At 39.3% G+C, this 15208-nt stretch overlaps 1 protein-coding gene across 4 annotated transcripts; it reads left to right on the top strand.

Moving 5' to 3' along the window:
- The first annotated feature begins 569 nt into the window (after positions 1–569).
- Positions 570–12677, top strand: LOC127435413 (E3 ubiquitin-protein ligase Mdm2-like). Of its 4 annotated transcripts, none has more exons than XM_051688888.1 (11): positions 570–675; positions 1996–2067; positions 2155–2229; positions 3445–3578; positions 3915–3964; positions 4077–4135; positions 4298–4367; positions 5737–5894; positions 7958–8107; positions 8215–8283; positions 10579–12677. In XM_051688888.1, exons 2-11 carry the CDS (start codon positions 2008–2010, stop codon positions 11170–11172), a joined length of 1419 nt encoding a protein of 472 aa, XP_051544848.1. In that variant the 5' UTR covers positions 570–675; positions 1996–2007; the 3' UTR covers positions 11173–12677. The 4 variants fall into 4 exon arrangements, with proteins under 4 accessions (XP_051544848.1, XP_051544850.1, XP_051544849.1 ...); XM_051688890.1 differs by having other exon boundaries at positions 649–664; XM_051688889.1 differs by lacking the exon at positions 570–675 and adding an exon at positions 711–1912.
- The last annotated feature ends 2531 nt before the right edge of the window (positions 12678–15208 follow it).

The raw sequence follows: 15208 nt of genomic DNA, 5'->3' as shown, positions 1-15208 counted from the left end.
TGGGTACTTGTCTGCTTTTTCTTCAACATCCACTTCAGTTCATCCATTTAATAATAATAATAATAATAATAATAATAATAATAATAATTAAGGAGTGCCAGTGTATGCTGGGAACTTGTAGTCTGCTTTTTCGTGAACATCCACTTCACTTCTTCCATTTAATAATAATAATTATAATTATTATTATTGTTGTTGCTGTAGTTGTTATTTGGTAGGAAATTTTGCTGGGCACAATTTATATATTTCTACAAACCCCCTTTTAAGCATTAAGCACAAGCCTTTAGATCGTTCGCGAGAAACAAACATTCGGCCAAATATGTCCAAATGTTTGACGATCATGTTTATGATTCAAAGACAATATTTTAAACAATAAACCAGCAAAACCATCATATGTTCAGCACAAAATATTAACGCAATATATCTAACTCACTATCGAGTTAGATAAAACATGATTTCACTTAGTAAAATGCAGTTATGTAAATCAAACAGCTTAACAATGATAAACGTATACATACACACGTATAAGTTACTAAATCACTTCTGTGTTTATTGTGTAATGTTTATTGTGTAATGTGTATTGTGTAATGCTCATCGCACGCGCTGGAACTTTTAAAGTTTCAAACTGAGTCATTAGAGGGAGTAAGAGAGCACGCGCCACTCAACGGTCAGCAGCAAGTAAGACACATTATTAACACTTTCACTTTTCCTCTCTTATATCTGTTGCATTTCCAAAAATGTCTTGCAGTTTCAGAAACGCATTAATTTGACGTAGTCTGACGCTTTAAATGCACACTTAATTGCATGGAATCATTCGTTTTCAGACTCGAGCTAGCGATGTGAGGTACGGCCTGCTGAAGCCTCGGGTTTTCCTGAGCGCTCACACCGTGAAAGAGTTCCTCAAGAGTGGGCGCACTTGTAGCGTTATTACGATGACGACAGTATTGCTCTTGTTGTTTAAAATCGCAACATTTAAGAATGATCAAAAAGGCACCATATCTGCTCATGTAACATACATGCGTGTGGGTAAAGACATTTTACGAAATATTGCTAAACAGTGAAGTTAGACATTAAATAGAAATGCCGTCTGCAGTTTACATGCGAAGTTTATGCTTTGCAACTGCAAGAATGAGATCCAAAAGTCAAACGTATGTGCTTTATAGTCTCACTTATACATTGAAACCTGATAGTCAACACTGTCAAAAGCGCTCAAGGCTCGAGTCCAGATATGTTAAGAAAAAAGTGCCATCGCATGTCAAACTCCGTGTAAATCCATTTGCATTTTACCCCTGTTGTCTTGAGAACAAACCTAAGGTTGTTACGTGTGTGTGTACTGTTTCCTGATCGTTTCTGTAAGTAGACATGTCTGCAAATAAACATAGCTAAAGGAAATGTAGTCCAAAACTGTACTTCAAGAACATCCATCCATCCATCCGTAGCACTTGTAATGATGGCATGAACTTTTGGTGTTTACGTTTTTCTCTTTGGCTCAATTTATTTGACTCGAGCGATAATAATCCAAGAGAGTCATCGCTTTGGTCCAACCACCCCGTTGTTTCACCTTTACTGGGCTGATAAGCTTCAAATCCAAGTGCTTAGTCAGCAACAGGACGGGTGTAGTGAGACAGGACATGCCTGGGCATGATCGCAGAGAGAGACAGACAGAGTCTGACGGACCATAGGGCGTCTGTAGCCACACACGCTTTGACGTGTAATGCCCGAACCCGCCCAGGTCATGATGATCCTGCTGTGGATTCTAGCCCTGACATGTCTCTTTCTGTGTCTATTTAAACTGTAAACCTGCCCTGAACCGGCTCCCACTTCTCACTGAGCTCAAGCACTTTATGTACAGCTAGCAGACTATATATATTGAAGATTCTGATGTAGAATAACTCCTTTACCTCTATTTGCACAGGTAACGTTGTTCTGGATTAAGTTTGATGAATACATTGTCTTCAGATTGCTGTTTCTAAATTCTAACTCTGTTTATTTTCACAGATAACTACCAATATGGCTACAAAAAGTTGTTTGAGCAGTTCTCAGATCAGCAAGGTCGACAACGAAAAACTGGTGAAGTTAACATGTTGTACATGTTTGTGCTTTTGAATGGTGTTCGTTGAGTTTGACTTTTAATTTGATTAACTGCATCTGCCACAGGTGATACCCAAAGTGCAGTTGAAAAGACTGTTAGAGGATGCAGGTGCAGACAAGGATGTTTTTACCATGAAAGAGGTAAGGGGATGCGGATCTTGACCGTACGTGACATGACTTTTCTAGTAATGTTTAATTTGAATCTCGTGTAGCTCATAATCCGCACTATGCCAAGAGTGGCTTTAAAATATTCACGAAACATGGTTAAATTCTTGCGGTTGGTTGTGTATGTGTTTTGTGTAAGCAAATAATGGAAATGACACCTACCTGAGAGTTTTTGGAATGAGGAATCACATTGCTGGTTAAAAATAATCCATGTGATATTTCCATGTGTTGCTTGTCACTTTTGTGTGCAGTCAAACCAGGATATCTTTACATTTTAAGGTATTTACTACTTTACTTTGCTTAGGGCAGTGGATGATAAATTAGTGGGAATTTGGGTAAATTGGGCCCCTTTTTGATGGTCATCTCAATGTCAAAAAGTGGCCCAATTTACCTGAATTCATCCTATATTTAGATATTGCTTTTTAGTTTAGATATTGTCCTTCAGAATTTATAGTAACTTGGCTGTGATTTAATGTTATTTGAATAAAAAAAAAAAAATCATCAACTCGTGTGTGATGTAGTGAGTCATTTTCTCTTTAGGTAGAAGTATTTGTGGTTGTGACTCACTGACAGGAAAATATTACTCATCTATATTGCATATTTCAATAGGCAAATGCAGCCAGTTGCAGCAAAACTCTTTAAGTTAAGAAATCACTTAGTAATAATACACTTATAATTACTATGTTTGGTAGTTTTTTTGGTAACTTAAGGGGTTTGTTGCAAATGGGTACTGATCTATATCCATATTGCTGCAGGAAGTCAGTCTGTTTAAATGGATAGTTCACCCAAAAATGAAAATTCTCTCATCATTTACTCGCATATGTATGACTGACTTTCCTCTGCTGAACACAAACAATGGTTTTTAGAAGAAAATGTTGGCTCTGTTGGGCCATACAATGCAAGTAATATGGATTTAACCATTTGAGTCTTATGGATTACTTTTACGCTGCCTTTATATGCTATTTGGACCTTCTAAGTTCTATCCACCATTCGCTTGCATTGTATGTACCTACAAAGCTGAACTATTCTTCTAAAAATCTTTGTTCGTGTTCTGCCGAAGAAAGAAAGTCATACACATCTGGAATGGCATGATGGTGAGTAAACAATGAGAGAATTGTCATTTTTTTGGTGAACTATCCCTTTAAATAGATTCACTTTTGCATCTTCAAACATGGTATTTTTTGTGTTTAGGTTATGTTTTATTTAGGGAAGTATATCATGAGCAAGGAGTTGTATGACAAGCAGCAGCAACACATCGTCCACTGTGGAGAAGACCCTCTCGGTGCTGTCCTGGGGGTGAAAAGCTTCTCAGTCAAAGAGCCCCGGTGCGCATTTACCCTTTATTTAAGTTGATCTTTCAACCATATAGCAGGAGCCCTTGGAAAGGCAGAAACAGCTGTACAACTAATAACTCCAGAGATAACAGCGTGGGGCTGTTGAGGAACAGGTGGCAGCTTCAGACATTTGATTCTCTTCTAGCTCTTACTGAGCTTGCCATCACCTGTTTCCTATGATAGCTTGGTGTAATGAAAAATCAATCTACTTAACGTATTCCTCATTTTATTATGAATTCTTTTGGATATATGAAACCAACTTGGTTGCATTGGAAAATAAATTTCGCTAGATGAAAATAAGGTTCATTTTTCCTTGTTTTCTTTTAGAGCCCTTTTTGCAATGATCAGCAGGAACCTTGTTGGAGTTAAAAACCCAGGTGCTAGCACTATCTCTACTGCTTTATCTTAAAGAATATTGTGTTTCACTCTAACACACTGTATGCTTTTACCTGCATCATTATTTAAACTCTGCTTTTTGTCCTTTTACAGCGACTCAGTCCACCTTCTCTGAACCCAGGAGTCAAAGTGAACCGGACAGAGGGCCTGGGGTAAACGCTCTTTTTGTGCTCAGAACATACTTAGAACCACAGTGTATTGACCCATTCCAAACAGTTGCCCTGGTAGCGTTGAGTTTGTGCTTGAATGGCTTTTATAGAGCCCCTGCTGTGTTTAAGATTGAAGTATGACTGAAACTCGACTGTCTGTTCCAGGACACAGATTCTGAGTCTCGCTCATCTACCTCACAGCAGCAGCGCAGGAGGAGGAGAAGCAGTGATCCTGGTGAGCACAGATACACAAAAATTGGCCATTCACCAGCCACTAAATGAAAAAGTTAATTTCATAATCTTTTAATAAGGGTACTTTAAGTTGCTTTGGATAAAAAGTATAGACAATTTCATGGGTATGTACCAAAACCTAGTGAGCTGCCTTGGTGTCTCCTGCCTACATTGGCAGCTAGCTGTCTTCAATGGCAGCATCCTAACTGAAATGCAGCCTCATAAGATACCAATTTGGAATGCTCTTCAGAGGCTTCATAGGAGATTCGACTCGCAACTGTTTTCAATACAGGTGACGCAACAGGAATGAGGCGATACTCTTGAATGTATATATAGGATACATGTATAATATAGCACACACACATTTTGGGTGAAATAGTCAGTTTTCTATTAAACCATTTTTATTGATACTTTTTCGGATTGAATGAAATATAAGTATATTTATAATTTCTCTCGCTTCGTCCGCTATTTTGGATTAGATTCTTCTGAGCTCATCACAGTGCATTCTGGGATTGCCTGCAGGGGAAAGATACATGCAATGCTTCCTTCGAATCTGGCCAAAACAAGATATCTTGGGAGGCAGCATAATTAAGATACCTACCTTTTGGAACAGCCTTCACGTCGGGGGCATGCCTATGATGCCTTAAAATAACTGCCTCCGGAGGCAGCTCAGTAGGTTTTGGAAAAGACCCCATGATTTCAATTTTGTGTTTTTTATTATTTTTATTTATTTATTAGTATTATTGTTTTGTTAATAGCAGCAGTGGCACAAGAGACTCTTACTGTGCCCTCTGTTTATTGGGTCTTTGAGAATGATCATCCAGTAGGCATTCGCAATAGACTCAATTGCTGAGCCGAGACTTCCCCTCATGACAGCTCTCTCTGTGCTGTTCTGTCAGTCCTGACCAAGGGACTGTATGTGGGTAAACATGTGGCACCATAATAACTGCTCTCTCTGTCAGTGCGGACTGCTCAAAAGGACATTGAGATCTGGAGGCTGTGCAGAATGTGCTCAGATGACTGCTGCTCTTCAATGGCCCATTTTAAAGCCTCAGCCCTGCACACAATGACAGTTTGTTGAGCAGGCACCGCTAGATGCACCATTTAAACCGGGTTATTGCTGAGAGCATTGCTCCTGTTTGGCCCATAAGTGTCCATGGTTGAGTGCACATAATGAGAGAACATCAGCAAATGAGCTGATTTACAATAAGGCCATGTGTAGCCTATATTCAAGTATTTCTTTTTTAACAGAGTGTGAAGAGAAACAGATTGGTAATGTTTGGAAAGACTAGGGAGCAGTTGTAAATGTGTGCACTTGTAGTAGTGTATCATAGATAACAAATAAGCTCAATGCTGTGTTTGCTGTGAAATAGAGGGTTCCTCGGCAGAAGACGAGCCCAGAGAACGCAGGAAGAGGCACAAGTCAGACAGCTTCTCCCTGACATTTGATGACAGCCTGTCATGGTGTGTGATTGGCGGCCTGCACAGAGAGAGAGGGAACAGCGAGTCTTCGGACGCACAAAGCAACCCTGTAAGTAGCACCTGTAAACATACTCATGTACATGTATTCTGACATCTGCAAAGGTGGGCGGTATGACCAAAATCTTATATTATGGTATGAGTAATTTTATGGTATAGTAATGGTATACAGGTGCATCTCAATAAATTAGAATGTCGTGGAAAAGTTCATTTATTTTAGTAATTCAACTCAAATTGTGAAACTCGTGTATTAAATAAATTCAGTGCACACAGACTGAAGTAGTTTAAGTCTTTGGTTCTTTTAATTGTGATGATTTTGGCTCACATTTAACAAAAACCCACCAATTCACTATCTCAAAAAATTAGAATATGGTGACATGCCAATCAGCTAATCAACTCAAAACACCTGCAAAGGTTTCCTGAGCCTTCAAAATGGTCTCTCAGTTTGGTTCACTAGGCTACACAATCATGGGGAAGACTGCTGATCTGACAGTTGTCCAGAAGACAATCATTGACACCCTTCACAAGGAGGGTAAGCCACAAACATTCATTGCCAAAGAAGCTGGCTGTTCACAGAGTGCTGTATCCAAGCATGTTAACAGAAAGTTGAGTGGAAGGAAAAAGTGTGGAAGAAAAAGATGCACAACCAACCGAGAGAACCGCAGCCTTATGAGGATTGTCAAGCAAAATCGATTCAAGAATTTGGGTGAACTTCACAAGGAATGGACTGAGGCTGGGGTCAAGGCATCAAGAGCCACCACACACAGACGTGTCAAGGAATTTGGCTACAGTTGTCGTATTCCTCTTGTTATGCCACTCCTGAACCACAGACAACGTCAGAGGCGTCTTACCTGGGCTAAGGAGAAGAAGAACTGGACTGTTGCCCAGTGGTCCAAAGTCCTCTTTTCAGATGAGAGCAAGTTTTGTATTTCATTTGGAAACCAAGGTCCTAGAGTCTGGAGGAAGGGTGGAGAAGCTCATAGCCCAAGTTGCTTGAAGTCCAGTGTTAAGTTTCCACAGTCTGTGATGATTTGGGGTGCAATGTCATCTGCTGGTGTTGGTCCATTGTGTTTTTTGAAAACTAAAGTCACTGCACTCGTTTACCAAGAAATTTTGGAGCACTTCATGCTTCCTTCTGCTGAAAGATGCTGATTTCATTTTCCAGCAGGATTTGGCACCTGCCCACACTGCCAAAAGCACCAAAAGGTGGTTAAATGACCATGGTGTTGGTGTGCTTGACTGGCCAGCAAACTCACCAGACCTGAATCCCATAGAGAATCTATGGGGTATTGTCAAGAGGAAAATGAGAAACAAGAGACCAAAAAATGCAGATGAGCTGAAGGCCACTGTCAAAGAAACCTGGGCTTCCATACCACCTCAGCAGTGCTACAAACTGATCACCTCCATGCCACGCCGAATTGAGGCAGTAATTAAAGCAAAAGGAGCCCCTACCAAGTATTGAGTACATATACAGTAAATGAACACTTTCCAGAAGGCCAACAATTCACTAAAAATGTTTTTTTTTTATTGGTCTTATGATGTATTCTAATTTTTTGAGATAGTGAATTGGTGGGTTTTTGTTAAATGTGAGCCAAAATCGTCACAATTAAAAGAACCAAAGACTTAAACTACTTCAGTCTGTGTGCATTGAATTTATTTAATACACAAGTTTCACAATTTGAGTTGAATTACTGAAATAAATGAACTTTTCCACGACATTCTAATTTATTGAGATGCACCTGTATATCATAATAAAATTATTTTTGCTGGCATTTCAGACCCAAAATGTTTTATGTATTACATAACCATGAATCCTATTTTTGTACAATTGAGCGAATTACGTGCTTTACAAAATCTCATTTTGGGAAAAAATACTTCTAAATATAGACGAAAACAGTCAAAAGATTAGTTTACTCATAAGAAATGAAAGATCTTTTAATATACAGTATATCAAAATGTTTTATGCATGTTAATAAACAGTATAGCAGAGCCTCTAAAGGTTGAAACTTTTCTATGTTGTATGGTGCATAACGTCATACTGCCCCACCCTAGACAGTAGTGTCTAATACGTAACTTGTGTGCCATTTTTTGACTGGTGTTTTATTTGTTCTACAGGATGAAGGTATCTCTCACAGTGAGGACAGTGAAGAGAGTGAGAACTCTGAATCTGACTCTGATAACTTCAGTGTGGAGTTTGAAGTGGAGTCCATTGACTCTGATGCTTACAGTGAGAACGATGAAGATTCGGTGCCGGGAGAGAATGAGGTTTCAACTCAAAATCCTGCTTTATTGAAACAAAGTGAACGTAATGACCTGACTAACCTAATAAATGAACACCATCTCACTGCCGTTTTATTTGACTGTTTCTTTAGGTGTATGAAGTGACAATCTTTGCTGAGGATGAAGACTCATTTGATGAGGATACAGAGATAACTGAGGCAGTATGTGGAATATTGTTTTTGGTTGAGTTTCCTCTTTTAAAGTCTACACAAAACACCATTTCCAACCCATTTCACTGTTATCTCTGATATCTCTCATTTATCCGATACATACAATATCTGTGTGAAATAGAATTTAAAAAGAGAAAATGCAGGCCTGGAGTTGATGGAATAAATCATGAAAAGTGGGCGTTACATACCAGAATGGAGCCAGGCGGGTGGATAGGAGGGGTTGAAAGATTAGGGGGCTGGTTAACATCAGCTGTAAAGGAAAAACATTTAAAAGATGGAGCAGGTTACTGGATTTTGATGAAAGATAATGAAGTCAGAAACCTCATTCACACTGGGCTTTGATCCCAGGATTTTCCCAGTGTAATTGCAGAGGAGCCTTCTGTGTGAATGCAAGCCGGAGCCTGAGTGACAGAAAATTTGTTCTTGGAATCAGACCCTAGTAACATTGCTGGGATCAGTCCCGGAATGTGTCTGTGTGAACAAAGGCAGAGCTGATGCTGTGAAGGGTGTGTGACATTGTGATGATGTAGGTGTCGTGCAGCAATTCAACCAGGGGAGCTATAGCGGAGAAGAATAAGAGAAATTTTGTGTACAGAGTTACAAACAAAAGACGCTTAAAGAAGAAAACAATGGCTGCGAACTGATACTGAGACCAGGGAGTTACTCGCCATCTGCGCAGACAAAGAAATCACCCCTCAGCTCAGTCGTACTGTCCATGACCATAATGGCAGGATTGGGAGCGGAAGTTAGACTGGCCATATTTTGCTATGTGCCAGGATATATGGGGGACGTGTCATTCAAAAGAATGTAAACATTTCCGCTGTGGTCCCAGAGGACGCGTACATTAGACGTCACATAATGACATCACTTTGTTCTTACAGGATGTTCCCGGGATGTGTTTGAATGCAAGCACAGATTACGTGAAATCTCTGCCAGTGTGAATGAACATAGTAACGCAATGCCAGAATTGTTGCTGTAATTACTTTTCTGGGATTTTTCTGGAATCTCTGCGTGAAACGGGATAAACTTTTTTTTTTTTGCTTCTGTGGAGTAATATGCACAGTAGCCGCTTTCCCACTATCATCCGTCTTGCTGGGGCCAATAGCCTCGGACCTTGAGCCGCGAGACCAAATCTCTCTGCTTTCCCACCATCGGTCCAATAGCCCCGCAGCATTGCCCTAAAGCCCGCCTTTAACACGCCGCCCTGGTGCCAACGTCACACACCCCGCCCATTTCATAAGCAAGATGGAAGCTCAAGCTGAGGTATCATGTTATCTAGAATATTGAGTTTATATTGTTTTTAAACAAGCTAGCAAGATAAGTTAGCGTTGACAACACACTGAATGTAACTGCCATGGTGTCCCGAGTGGTCTCTCCACTGATAGCGGGACAATGTCACAGCACACCGTCCATGATCTCGAACCATGGAAAGGTCTTTCTTTGGCCACCGCTTTGTCCATTGTGCATTTTACCGGATTTGAACCTGCAATTTATTTTTTTTTTTTCCTGAACCTGTACCGTTGTTCACAATCTGGCAATTTCGGCAAAATTCCGCCTTTGACATTGACCCCATCTCAATCCCCAGCTGGCCTTGTTTGGCCCAAGGGTAATCGGCGGGCCAAAGGTCATTGGCCGTTGGCCCCGAGAAAGACACGAGGAGGCACGATAAAGGCCCGGAAGTGACTGTGGGAACACAACTGGCCCTGGCACGTACTAGCACGCCCTCATTTGGCCCGATAGTGGAAACATGGCTAATGAGTCCTGCACAATAATACCAGAAGCATGTATTAAAGTAAATGTGGTCAGCTTTGATTTCATGTTGACTTTAAAGCCACTTTAGGGGCCATATTCTGTAATTATTTTTAGTATTTCACTGATGTCCACTTGTGTCAAGGTTTCTCAATTTATTTAGTAGACGTTTTCATCCTTTAGAATTAAACAAGCTTTTTTTGTTACTGTATGTTTAAGATTTCTATATGTTAATGACCTTTTGTATTGGTTGCATATATCTTCTAAGTACTGAACTTCAAACCAATGTTCTTTATGGTGGGCCAAATTGCTAAATACCGAATAGGTGTTAATATGGAAATGGTTGGTTTTACGTTAATGTGCTCAGGGTTGTAACCATTACAGTTTCTAAACAAGATGTTTTTGTAGCTTAGTTTTCATATGAGGTCTGTGTTAGCCTGGGGAGGGAGCTTTGTGAACATTAGTATGCCCACCTAAATAATACATCAAACTCTTATTTCAGCCAATGAATAATCTAATGTTACATTGTTTACTCAGGATTACTGGAAGTGTGCCGAGTGTGACGAGCTCAACCCTCCTCTACCTCGACACTGCAAAAGCTGTTGGACCGTCCGCCCCGGCTGGCTTCCAGACATGCAGTCCACCAGTGAAAACAACTTTAACACACAAAACAGCACAGAACACACCAGCATAACCACACCCCCCAGCACTGACCGCAGCTCGGCCTCGTATGCCAAACTGCTTCCTTCGAAACCCTCCAGCCCTCTCCTGGAAATAGATGAAGGAGTGGATGTACCCGATGGCAAGTGCTTGCAATCTCCTGCCATGGCCAGAGACAATCTTCCCTCTCAAAACACATCATCCCAGCCCTCCACCTCTTCAGGGGGCAGCAGCCAGGAAGAGACCCCTGAGCTGGAGCGCTACAACAGCCTGGAGGCCTGTCTGCCCACCACCTGCCTCGAGCCATGTGTAATCTGTCAGAGTCGTCCCAAAAATGGCTGTATTGTCCACGGAAGAACTGGGCATCTTATGGCATGTTATACATGCGCCAAGAAATTGAAAAACCGTAACAAGTTGTGTCCGGTGTGCCGAGAGCCCATTCAGTCAGTCGTACTGACCTATGTGAGCTGAGGCACAGTTAATATACCTCCTCGTCTTTCCTCTTAATTATGTTTGGGAGGGTCAGATGTTGCCTTGCCTTGTATTATAGTCCCTATAATTATTTTGTGTTAGTCAATTTGTAAAAAGTTTATGAATTTAAAGAATTGTATTTATAACTTTTTGACAAATGAGGTTTCTCTTACATGCTGGGTAGCAAATTCACACAGCTATGTGTTAGGGGTTGGGTTGAGTTTGGGTTAGAAATGAAAACAATTGCAAAGATCGCATAACTAATCAAAATGTATAAATACTTAAGAGTGTAACTTTTTTTAGTGAATTGCACATAAGCATCTTGATTGTATAATTGTTAATTTATATTCATGCTGATGTATAGGTTCCTTCTGATGTAATATTAATTTCATTTGTTTGCTGCACTGAATTGTTCCTGAGTGTTAGGGTAACCCATGTGATGTTTAAACACTGTGTTTATTTGGAGTCCCACAGAATCCGTACACCTACCTTATCCCAAAACCTAAACCTACCATTTAATATAACCCTAAACCAAACCATAATAACAGTGAATAAGACTCTTGCGAGACATGGGCTACCTTCAAGACACAGCCGAGTTGGAGCTCCTTTAAAAATGTCCCTCCTCTGGAAGGAAATACACAATTTTCTGAGTGAGGCATAATGATTATTTCGATGCTCCTCTTAGGAGCACTATAAAAAACAGTGCTATAGAAATTCAGCATTTCTACCCCCTCTATTTTTAATTATTATGCTTTTGATTTTCTTGAGTGTAATGGGCTTTAGAGTAGTGAGTGGGCATTGGGGTGGCATGATTTGCGGCAGTTATGAAAGCTTTTATTTGTTGATCTGTACACAGTGGTCACCAGGAGATCTTTGGTTACCAGGGAACCCACTTTTCACTCAATATCAGGAGACATGTTCTGACCTGTCGTCTCTCTCTCTAATGGCAACCTGGCACAAACATAGTCTCTCAGCTATATATTTTATTATTATTAAAAAAATAATAATATTCCCACTCGTAATACTCCCAAGGGCTTCCATAGCTGACTATTGTGTAGTTGGTCAAAACAAGCACAGTCTCATATTTCTGTTTTATATAAATGGTTTGCAGTCATGAGTGTATAGGAGTTACACATTCCCTCCGCTAACTGTCTCACCATGCTCTGTTTAAAGAATGGTAAAATTTGCTTTGAAACCATTCACCATTGTAAAATTTTGTTAATTGACATGGTGAGAATCTTGTGTGAGCCTTGTTTGCCTCGTGACCAATTGATGTATTCTACCATGCTGCAGAATACATGATTTTGATGTGATGTTTCTTTAAAAATAGTTTTGGAGCAAGTTTTAACGATATGATAGTAGAAAAGCCCTATTAAAAATGCAGACTTAATTGAAATTGTGTAAAACCATAGTAACAGGTCAAAAAAGTAACTATCAACAAATAAAAAAAACTTATTGTATAAAAACTGGAATGATTGCTGTATTTGTGTTTTTCATTAATAACAGATGTCCCCTTTTTAAATATTGGAGGTTCTATTAACACATGACTGAAGTTCTACAAATCAAGCGGAATCAGAACTTGAGATATGCAATTTATATCACTTTCCTGTCTGTACTTACACAGAAATTATTGCAATTACAATAACACAAACACAATAAAGATTGACACCAATAAACAAATAGGGAAATGTGTGACACCCGAGAAACCGAACATGAATTCCTTATTGTGATTTGACAAGTTCAGTGACAAAGTCTACCGACATTTATCCCCTGTTCAATTGCCTTACCTTAAACATTAGATAATATGCAGTTATACAGTGTTCCCACAATTTTCAAGGCACAATGTTCCAGGACATTTTATGTGTCCAACGGGTGTAATATTTAAGCAAAAACACATGAGAGGTCAAGATGTATATTATGGTTATTAAATGGTTATTATTTTTATTTTTTTTTCTGTATTTGACAGTTATTTAAAAGTTATCAAAATGGTGTCTATTCAAATGAATTAATCAAAGCTTAAATCAGATGAAAATGGAATACATTTTTTAATGATTTTAATTATTTAAAATTTTCAACATAATATTGCATTTTTTTTTTTTTTTTTTTTAATCAAATTAAGTGCTTTTGAACTAAATCCTCTCACCACAATCCGAAACAACACTGGAGATATTTTTGTCAAATGAAGTGCTGCACAACAGAACATCACAGATGTGAGATATTTCTTTATTATTATAATTATTATTTAATTACAGTAAACATTTGACTATACAGTAGCAATATACTGTTGTCTTATTTTCACCATTTCACACGTCCACTTAAATCGAGCTTTTATTTTTGGTGTTTCTGTGTGTTTTCTCACCTCTGGATAAGCAGTTTGCTACATGGCCAAGTGTGACTATTAAACCCCAAATTTCATTTGATTTCATTAAATAAATGTATAGTCTGTATGTGCTGCACGCTTCAGAGTGCTCTGCTCTCTGTCTTCTGCTTAACACACACACATAAGAGTGCGCATGATGTTCCTGATGAGGCGTATTTTGTGAAGGAGGAGCCGGCTTCACACATTCATTTTAAAGCGCGCAGCACATACAGATTATATATTTATTCAATTAAATCACAGTTTTTAATGGATTTAAAAAGCATGCTAAAAAATGGTAATGCTTGAGTTCCAAACAGCATTTTTTTTTTTTTCTTTTCTGAACCTCAAACCCCACATGAACCATAAAATGGTGAATAAAACAATAAATAAATAAATCCTTAGACACATTAAAATCCTTCGATGGAGACCAACTCACAGGCTCTCCATCACACTCTCCAACTCATTTCTTTTAATTATCACAATTATTCCTGCCTTTACATACCACATACCATTTTGATTAAAGGTGCAGCCTGTAATTTTTAAAGTATGTCAAAATGGCTTACATTGGTTTACACTGACACCAATACAGTAGTTTTCAGTTACCAATGTAGAAATTCACTGTGTACAGTAAACCAGGGTTGATTTAATCCATGAATGAAAGTGTCCAATAACAGTGCAGGTACTGAGATGAAAGGTTCTTTCACACTTGGTTCGATTGCTTGGACCAAACCTGAGTTAGTTTCCTCCCACAGACCAGCTGCCCGCGCTAGTCTGTGTTCACATCGTATTATTTGACCGCGGTCCGATTATGTCATCAACGTGAGTACAAGCAGCAGTTGTTTACCACTGTAACTAGGTAACAATTAGAGAAAACTTCACTGTGTTAAGTGAAGTATTACAATTTGTCTCTTTGGATTCACCACGAAAAATTGCCATGCACAGAACAACACTGGTGCTTGTCTGCCGCGGATGCATTGAATGTGCAATAATGTGATGAGTCTGCCGCGAGCTTGCGGTTGTGTTGCAAGAGATGTGATGAATGTGAGCTGATCTCTGAAGGCGGTGTGTTTGGACACAAGCAGATATGAGAAATGCATTATACCATAATAATTGCGATCACGAGCCTGGGATAAGTGCGATCACAAGCAGCTCACTTCTGCAATTTGGTATGATTGCATTTACACTGGTGGCCAGAATTTTGGAATAATGTACAGGTTTTGCATTTATGGAAAGAAATTGGTACTTTTATTCACCAAAGTGGCATTCAACTGATCACAATGTATAGTCAGGACATTAATAATGTGAAAAATAACTATTACAATTTGAAAAAAATGTTCTTTGCAAATGTGGCTTTTTCTTGCAATTCTTCCCATAAGGCCTGCACCCCTGAGTCTTCTCTGTACTGTTGTACATGAAACTGGTGTTGAGCGGGTAGAATTCAATGAAGCTGTCAGCTGAGGACATGTGAGGCGTCTATTTCTCAAACTAGAGACTCTGATGTACTTATCCTCTTGTTTAGTTGTACATCTGGCCTTCCACATCTCTTTCTGTCCTTGTTAGAGCCAGTTGTCCTTTGTCTTTGAAGACTGTAGTGTACACCTTTGTATGAACTCTTCAGGTTTTTTTTTTTTCATTTTATTTATTTTTTTGTGTGGCAATTTCAAGCATTGTATAGCC

Source organism: Myxocyprinus asiaticus, chromosome 45 (genome assembly GCF_019703515.2).
Source record: "Myxocyprinus asiaticus isolate MX2 ecotype Aquarium Trade chromosome 45, UBuf_Myxa_2, whole genome shotgun sequence".
Taxonomy (NCBI): Eukaryota; Metazoa; Chordata; class Actinopteri; order Cypriniformes; family Catostomidae; genus Myxocyprinus; species Myxocyprinus asiaticus.
The sequence above is the reverse complement of the archived record's forward strand: the minus strand, read 5'-3'. Positions and strand labels throughout refer to the sequence as shown.

What these genes read in the sequence shown, in the direction of transcription:
- LOC127435413 (XM_051688888.1), top strand. Translation starts at nt 2,008, where the DNA reads ATGGCTACAAAAAGTTGTTTGAGCAGTTCTCAGATCAGCAAGGTCGAC. An exon ending in TTCTCAGTCAAAGAGCCCCG is followed by an intron (nt 3,579 to 3,914) that starts GTGCGCATTTAC and finishes GTTTTCTTTTAG; the next exon opens with AGCCCTTTTTGCAATGATCA. An exon ending in AACCGGACAGAGGGCCTGGG is followed by an intron (nt 4,136 to 4,297) that starts GTAAACGCTCTT and finishes TGTCTGTTCCAG; the next exon opens with GACACAGATTCTGAGTCTCG.